An 8,779-nucleotide genomic window follows, 5' to 3' on the forward strand; every position below is an offset into this window, starting at 1 on the left:
GTAGCTGTCTGCCTCTCCGCCAGGCTCCTAGCTTTCATGTCAAGATGGGGTGCCTGTCTGTGTGGAGTCTGCATGTTTTCCGCTTTTTCCCAGTCAGTTAGGATTGGCTGGCGTCTCAATAACGGTCCCTTTCAGGGAGGTAGAGGTGGGAGTGGGAGTTCGTCCCCACTACTGGCCTTGGGGCCGGAGAGAGAGAACCCGATGAGCTCTGTAAGGCGAAGGCCCTCCTGCCACCCGGGGTCGTTCTGACAATGGGATGCTGAATGTGCTCAAGCCTCTTGTGTGCTTGGAATCAACTGCCTTTCAACCTTGAAGAGCTGAGGAACAGCCGGCAAACGTTTTCTGCCCGGGGCTCCGGCCCAGGTGTCTGGCAGAGTGCCACTCTTGTTATACGCATTTACATTCACTCTGCACCTCTGCATGCACAGTACTGTACACTCAACCTGATTGCTCCCTTGCTCCCTCTAGTATTCAGAGTAGAAACTGTCTGTAAGTGACAATTCTGAGAACTGGAGGCTCTTCTTTAACACAAAGGGTTGTGGGAAGGAAACAGGTTACCTAGTCTGCATGCCTCACAGGGCCTCACAGGGCCAAGGGCCCCTCTTCCGACTGTCCACTGTAGTCAGTCTGCTGGGTAAGTCTACAGTCCTCCCCGCAGGCCTCCCCCTGTGTGTGGACAGCCTCGCAGTACTAGTGGCTCAGTTATGGCTACCACATATTTACTGTTCAGTCTGTTTCTTGTCTGTACATACAGTACTGTCATTATGCACTGTTTTGTGATGATCTGTCTACACTGAGTGGAGCTGCCTGCTGTACTGTGCCCGTCCTGAGAGAAGGGCGTGAAGAAGACTCCCAGTGGACATGTCCATGTGGCACACGGACTCCTCTCCCCTGTCTCTCTGTCTCTCACATGCTGTCCTGTCCACGCAGTGCACACACACTCCGCTCACCTGTGATGTTGCTCTGGAGCTCAGCGGGCTGGAACCTCCAGTCCTCCACCTGCAGCACGGGGCAGCGGGCACCTGGGAAGCCAGCACAGCGCTGTCAGGCTCGGGGACGATGTCAGCGGGTCGCAGTCTGGCACGGGCCTGCAAGCCACACGGGCCAAGCGGACTCAGGAGGGGAGAGAACTCCTCTCCTCTGCCCTAGAGAGCACGCTAGTCCATTACTGCAGCCCGCTCACATGACTAGGGTAACTGGGGTACAGCACAGCACCCTGTCCTTGGGACACAGCAGCAGGGACCTGAATCCATGAGCTACTACTGGTAATTAACCAGCTGCTGTATCACCCCGGAACTCCCAACTGGCAGCCCACTGACACTCAGCACTGCGAGCCTGGCCAGTACCTGGACGGGAGACCCCCAGGAAAGCTAAGGCTGCTGCTGGAAGAGGCGTTAGTGGAACCAGTAGGGGCCGCTTGCCCCGCAGTCTGTGTGGGTCCTGATGCCCCAGTATAGTGACGGGGACACTATACTGTAAAAAGGGGCCGTCCTTTAGATGAGACGCAAAATGAGTCAGGTCCCGACTCTCTGTGTGGTCATTAAAAATCCCAGAGTGTTTCTCAAAATGAGGGGTGTTACCCATCATCCAGGTGGGGCTGCACACTGGTAGTGCTGGAAGGGATCCCCATGACCTGGAAAGCGCTGTTGGTGGAGTGTCCAGAAAAGCGCTATATAAGTGTAATGAATTATTATTATTATAGTTCAGCTGCGTCAGCATGCGTAGGTTACACCTAAGGAAGGCTCCACGGCCAAAATGTTATGTTTTCTTTCTTCTCTTTTCAGCAGGGAATAAACCTATTACATGTATTTCATACGCTTTGCGACTCTGAATGTTATTAATTTTTAAAAGGCCAATTCATTTTTGTTTGCAGTCCCATTTTTTTCCTGCAAATACGGTTATAGACCAATCTTTATGTAAATAGCTGTTTTTTTATAGAATCTTAGTTTCTTAATCTTCCTAACAACAGTAAATGTGTGCTTGCTGGCACCCTGTTCTCAGCTGCAGCTTGGAAGAGGAGTCACACCTGAAGAAGGCTCCACGGCCGAAACTTTCTTCTTTTTTCAGCCTGGAATAAACCTTTACTTGTTCCTACTATTATTATGTCCTGCAATTACCCAGCGGCTGAGGGGGGTCCCATTTACCCTTCAAGGTGTCATGTATTAAGTAGGATATCACACCTGAGGAAGGGAAATCAAGGGCCCATCTCTCACACACTTGTGTTTGGGAGTGGCACGCTGCCTGACCGTCGGCTTGGGTCTGCAGATGAAAGCACTGGGGAGGAGCGGCTGTCTGAGAGAAGGGCAGGGCGCTGGACTGGTCAGACCTGCACGGAGCACAGCGGCGGGGTCGTCACACAGCCCCGCCGGGCAGCACGGGGCGCAGGGCTCTCCAGAACGAGCCGCTCGAAGAGCAGGAAGGAACATTCTGTTATTAAGCGGTTTATTCGTCTTAAGAGGCTGCAGTGGGGAGCTGCATTAGTGTGCACTGGCTGCAAAGGAGCAGGGAAAGTTTGATTCCATCCTGAAAACTAGAATGAAGAAACACATTGTCTCCGCTGCTAAGCTGCTCTTTCAGCGCAGAAGGAAGCTCGACTTGCTTGTTCTTTATTCTCCTTAAAGCTGCAGTGAGCAGGCTCTGCATTACTCACAACCCCTCCACCACACAAACCTACTAGAGCGCTCAGCTTTAAAACACAACGGGGAGCCTCTCCCAGCAGTATGCTAACCACAGCTGCCTCCAGCATGTTTCAGCAATTAATTAAGCAGCGTATAGTTATGTACTGATGATGGCAAGAAGTTGCTTTTGAAAGCTGCCTCAAAATTGTTACACAGTAAGCGACAGGAAAGGTGTGCGTCTGTGCTGCTTTCTTTCCCCTTAATGAAATCTGCGACGAGTTTCGCGGCAAGAAAATAAACGATTTTATTACTTCCTATTTGTCAAACTCCACTTTTGCCCGGAGACGAGAATACAAGAGGCTATTCATCCGCGCCAGGGAGAAAGACGATCTGGTAACAGCAACGGGAGGAGCATACAAGTGCCAAACCTCAGCATTTAACAGCCTGGCTCCACCGTTCAAAAGCCAAAAACATTTTTGGCCAAAGAGATGGTAAAAATAGGACGGTCTGTACATGACACTTCAGAGGCCTGGTTCTCACCGCTCAGTGGGACAAAACGAGGGATTCAGAAACATCCTCCCTGTTGTTGGTCACATTACATCCCAGGGAAGGAGAGACCTGCTGCTTCTACACCCGGGGTCCCCTGCTGCCCACGCCAGACACTCGGGGGTCAGGGGGGAGCAGGAACGCAGGCGTGCTCTCAGCAGCAGGAGCACCGGCACTGCCCGGAAACGCAGGAAACCGGGATGTGTGACTGAAGGGCTGGAAGGTCGCCCCCTACGGTACAGGCAGGAACCACACAGAGCGAGAGGTCACATAGGAGGAAGGGGTTCAGGCTGGAGGGGTCTCTCCTAACGCCCCTGAGAACGAGGGAAGCAGCGAGAGCTCAGGGAACTTGTCACGTGTGCCCACTGGTCTTTGTCAGAGTGACTCACTTGGAAACACAAGAGGTGCCCAAGTCCTGATGTTTGCTTGGAGGACATCTGAGGCCGCTGGAGCCGAGTAGAACTTGGAACGGCCGACCCGGTGAGCTCCTCAAGCGAAGGATTCCTCCGGGCTCGTCCTGAACAGGCCGGCGTCAGGAACACGAGCGCCGCTGCGCTGCCGCGGTACAGGGCCACACGTGGCTCTCTCCTGCCCGCTCACGGGGCCCCACAGGGCCTCACAGGGCCCCACAGGGCCGCGCCGCAGATCCACAAGACTCGGGTGCTTTTCATTTCAGGGGGAAAACAGCACAGCATGCTGCCCCATGTTGAGCTTGAGAACTCGTGAAATTATTAAAAAATCGTTGTGGGGCCATTCCAAATGTACTGTACTCTTCGCTATAAATGTAGCTGTACTCAGCCGATAGGCACATGAAAATCACACAGCAGCAGCCTGTCTGTAACAAAGTCGACACTTTTTTGAGCCAATATCCCCTGATAGACACCCGACCCTGTGTGCAGGAGCGGCTGCAGGAACACACTGGAAAGTGGGGTGAAGTCAGGAAACCCACACTTTTCCAGGGCTGCTAGCACGTCAAAAGGACGGGAGCAGCCTGGGCTCCCAAGTGGAGACGGGGCTGGAATGAGTTAGGGGACGCTGACTCAAAATCCTGAAAAGATCTGCGACTGGAGACTCATACTCCTTACTGTGCGCGTGGGTTTGGGAACAGCAGCCACAGAGGCAGGGAAATCCTCTCTTCACATGCAGTCAGACGACGGCGATATTCAGCTCCGAGCCAGCGAGGCCGTGACTGAGTCAGTGACTCACTGAGAGAGAATCCCCCCTGCCGGGACTCGCCGCAGACCCCGCGCCTCGGAGCTCGTACAGGAGGTCACGCCAAGCGCGTCCGAGGGGCACCGGGCCAGGCGGCGCGCTGGCACTCGCGAGCCTGTGAGGGGCCGCCAGTCCGCAAGCCTCACGCCAGCTCTTGGGGTTCCCCACAGGCTCCTCCCAGCCACAGAGCACCCAGATCTCCGAGCAGGGCCCTGCTCCCACACGCCTAAGCCCTTCAACACGCTAGCTCCTGACTTCAACTCCTCCATTCGACCAAGGAAAATGTAAGAAAGACTACTGTTCCTCTTTTCTAATCCTGGAAAATCTGTAGTAGACTGAATTTTCCCCCCCTGCTTTTTAAAGACAAGAAAGTCCTTCTTTTCCACATCTTTTGTGAGATCTGCACAGCAATATCCTCACTCACCACAATAACCATTTATCTTCTGAATAACAGACCTTCACCCATTGCTCATGATTACAAATGGAAAAAGAGGAGTGGAGCTTGCTCCTGGTTCTCATTTTTTTCTGACAAAAGCAGAAAATCTGGAACTGCTTAAACGTATCTCTTTAAATTCAAAAGAAGTCAGCTGATCGTTCCTGATTGCTGGCCAGCCAGGGTGTGGAGAGCGGAGCTGCAGCACAGGCAGCAGGACCGCAGGCTGGACGTCCCGCCCGTGAGCCCCCTGACCGACTGCTGCACCGTCCTCAACAGCAGAAAGAAGAGCAGCGCAGTACCTGTAGCAGAGGACAGCTGGCTTCCTTCACATGACAGCATCGTGCTCAGCAGGCAGAGCACGCCTGAGACGACCGCCGGCCAGGTCACCCACATGGTCTCCTCCGCGTGTCAGCCGCACAGCTCCCACCTGCAGGGGTGAGAGACACGATGACCGCAGTGCAGGGCTCTTTCAACAACCCCAACCCCACCTGCAGGGGTGAGAGACACGATGACCGCAGTGCAGGGCTCTTTCAACAACCCCAACCCCACCTGCAGGGGTGAGAGACACGATGACCGCAGTGCAGGGCTCTTTCAACAACCCCAACCCCACCTGCAGGGGTGAGAGACACGATGACCTGATCCTGACACTCGTTCCTCACACACACACACACACATTAACAGCTGGAGGTGAAACTCTCAACTGGACCCTGAAAGTGATTCATCAGGCAAACAGTCGTCAACACTGAAAGGCCTTAGATTACAGATTATTACTGGAACGTTGTTGTTAACCTGTTGCTGGTTCACGGGACTGCGCCGCAGGATTTTGCACATGGCTGTGAGATCAGGGGCTCGCGGGGGTGGCAGTCCGTGCACCTGTGGCCTGTGAGGAGCCACGGAGAGCATGAGCGCAGAGCTCACACCCAGCAGCAGTGTCGGGAAGATCCGACATGTGGTCCTCCGGGGGATCGGCCCAGCGGCTGCCCTCGGGGAGCAGAGGCACCAGCGTCGAGCACCAGCAGCACGGGCAGGAAAAGGCTCTGGGCAGCGAGGCGCTCGTCAGGCCAAACGACACTCCTGCGTCGCGCGCCGAGCCCGTGTCTGGGGCACCACTTTCACGGGAACAGCTGCATGGAGTCTGTGCGACCGGGCAGCTCGTCTCCCCTGTGACCTGCAGACCTTCACCTGTTCTTCCTCTGGCGGAGCTCTCAGATCATTAACGGACCTGATCAGGCACGTCACCAGCTGGGGGCGGCTCGGTAAACACTTTGACAGGAGGCAGTGGTACACTAGCATGCATGCGCACCCACCAGAGCACATTTTGTAAGCTCACTTTTTCATAGGAACAAGTAATAGGTTTATTCCATGCTGAGAAGAGAAGAAAGAAAACACAACGTTTCGGCTGTGGAGCCTTCTTCAGGTGTCAGGTTTCAGGTTTTCATGCCCAGGCACACCGGACAAGGACAGCGCCATCTGCTGGAGCTCACCGGGCTCTGCAGGAAGGGGCTGATGAGTTGGCAGTGTTGCACTACCTCCAGAACTGAGAAGCACATCGGCATCAAGCACTTACAACTCTCATCACAGACCCCCGCTGTGTCACACATCCTCTCCGCGCCTGTGGAGCAGATATTTTTATTTCCATTTCCCTGAATGCCGAAGTCGCCGAATGTAAAGAAAATTGGACAGACAGCTGTGAGGAGGTTGCACATGCGAAGCGTTGTTGTACCGCACACAACCACAAGAGGGCTCCACAATGCCTACAAAGTTTTGGAAACTTGATTCTTGTAATCAGGCATGTTATTAACGAGCGTGCAAATTTTGCTTGTGTGCTAGCTTCACGTTTTTAGGGTTGTGCTTTCAGCCAAGTACTAATATTTGTACGTGGCATAAGTAACTCCAGAACACAATTTCAGAACGTAATTGCGCATCAGCAGCGTCGTAGTTCAGTTTAACTTAACTGTAGCAGCACAATTAAAGAAACACTTTGCATTGGGGATCATTTAGTTTTTTTTTACATTTCCAGTACACGCGAAAAAAAGAAACAGATGACAGGCAATTGCACAACTCTAATTAAAGCAACAAACACTGACACTGACAGCAACAAACTAACGCACAGTCGCTGCACACCAGCTTTTGTGATCTAGGTAACAAAGATTTGGTCTTTTTTTTTTTGGAAAGGCTAAGGCTCATAAGAGTATGTTTTCCAACCCCAAACACTGCAGTCCTGAGGCGAATATAATACAATCGCATCTAACGCCACCAGGGAAAAAAACAGCGCTTTTACACCACAAACACAAGACGTCGATCTGATGTCTAACTGGGCTTCCCTCCATAAAAGCACAAAAGATTCCTGATGCTGCGCGCAAGAACGCTATTCCCGCAAAACTGCCCCCGCATGCGATTAAAAAAGACTGTCATACCAATAAACACGGACTAATCCCTGGCCGCACTGGTCCGCATGAACACCAGAAAGTGTGTCAGCCAGCAGAGCGAAGAGTTAACAGGACACATCCACCGTGTTCAGGAATTGTTAAAGTTTTGGCAGAGAGAAGAGAGAGGGAAGGGAGTTCTGCGTCCTCGCCTTGCCCAACTTTTTTCCTCCCTCTGCGCTGTGCAGAAGTCTCTCTCTCTTTCTCCCCCCCCTCTTCCTCTCTCGCTGCGCGAAGGCTCGGCGGGGAGACGCGCTGACATCACCTGGACCAGCACGGGGCGCCGCGGGCATCGCTCTCCGGGAGGGAAACGGAGGGTTTTTCTTCTTTTGATTTCGTCAAACGGCCGAAACAGCTCTGCCGAGCTCGGTTCGGTGTGGTGGGTCAGGATCCAGCTGGACCTCCGTGACCTGTCGGGTCGCCCGGAGGTCATGTGTGCGCGTGAAGGGGGTCAATGACTCTTTCCAGCTGTTTTTTTTTTCGGGGTCTACAGCGCCGCTCCAGAAGGTCGCGCCCTGATAAACAGCTGGCGAGTGCCGTCTCAGCGAGTCCAGTACATTGCATTGTGAGCCACAGAGCCGTCAGTCCCATTAAAACACGGTCTGCTCTGCTAGCCGCAGACATGTCAAAGACTCCTCTTGTTGTACTTTACTTCTGACAAACATTTAAAAGGCTTGGGTCTGATTTTCCACTGTGGGCAACCTGCCCAGCTAATTCACTAAGAGGACAGGGCAGTTTGCCCACAGAGGGGAAAAATGGATCTGTCCGTCCCAATGCAGGCTTGTAAATGACTTTTATTCATTTCAATACCTAAATGTTTTTTATTCCGTCCTTTTTGAGAATAAATGGCCACTATAGACACCCTCCTGAAGAAGACGGCTAACCCCTCATCTCTCACACGTGCAGGATGCCAAGGAGAGCAGGAGCCGGTGCTGCAGGAGCGATGTCGTCGCCAGCACACTCCGATCCAGCTGGAAAAGTGCGGGCAGAAAGTCAGGGGCGAGCTGCCTCCAGAGAGGGAGGCTTCCTCTGGATTTGTAAGAACAATGTGGCCAGCAGCTATGGCACCCTGCCACTCCCACCTGGCAGCCCAGCACCTGGATGGGAGACTCCTGGGAGAGCTAAGGTTGCTGCTGGAAGAGGTGTTAGTGGGGCCAGTAGGGGGCGCTCACCCTGCGGTCTGTGTGGGTCCTGATGCCCCAGTATAGCGATCCTGAATCTCTCGCATTAAAAATCCCGGGGTGTTTCTCGAAAAGAGGTGTCCTGTCCAAATTTCCCATTGGCTTTTATCAATCCAGGTGGGGCTGCACACTGGTGGGGGTGGAGGGGATCCCCATTACCTGTAAAGCACTTTGAGTGGAGTGTCCAGAAAAGCGCTCCAGTATATAAGTGTAATTAATTATTATTATTAATTAATAGTCCAGACACTTTCAACTACTGTATGTTAGATTGTTACTGGTCCACGCGCACAAACACTAAATGCAGGAACGTTAGTAATTTTACTACATCTGTGCTCTGGAACTTTGAAGGAACAGACAGGA

At 53.0% G+C, this 8,779-nt stretch overlaps 1 protein-coding gene across 7 annotated transcripts in view; it reads right to left on the minus strand.

Annotated features, from left to right (window-relative positions):
• Positions 1-7,433, minus strand: part of col16a1 (collagen, type XVI, alpha 1) — a 59,884-nt gene extending 52,451 nt beyond the window's left edge. For all 7 annotated transcript variants that reach the window (XM_088602447.1, XM_088602449.1, XM_088602448.1 and 4 more), the window contains exons 1-3: positions 7,230-7,433; positions 5,112-5,239; positions 951-1,022 (exon numbers count right to left, since the gene is read on the minus strand). In XM_088602447.1, coding sequence (XP_088458573.1) covers positions 951-1,022; positions 5,112-5,205 — 166 coding nt within the window. In that variant the 5' untranslated portion in view covers positions 5,206-5,239; positions 7,230-7,433. The remainder of the gene's footprint in view (positions 1-950; positions 1,023-5,111; positions 5,240-7,229) is intronic.
• Positions 7,434-8,779: the final 1,346 nt, after the last annotated feature.

The sequence above is a fragment of the Lepisosteus platostomus genome, chromosome 13, assembly GCF_059453375.1.
Source record: "Lepisosteus platostomus isolate fLepPlt1 chromosome 13, fLepPlt1.hap1, whole genome shotgun sequence".
Classification (NCBI taxonomy): domain Eukaryota; kingdom Metazoa; phylum Chordata; class Actinopteri; order Semionotiformes; family Lepisosteidae; genus Lepisosteus; species Lepisosteus platostomus.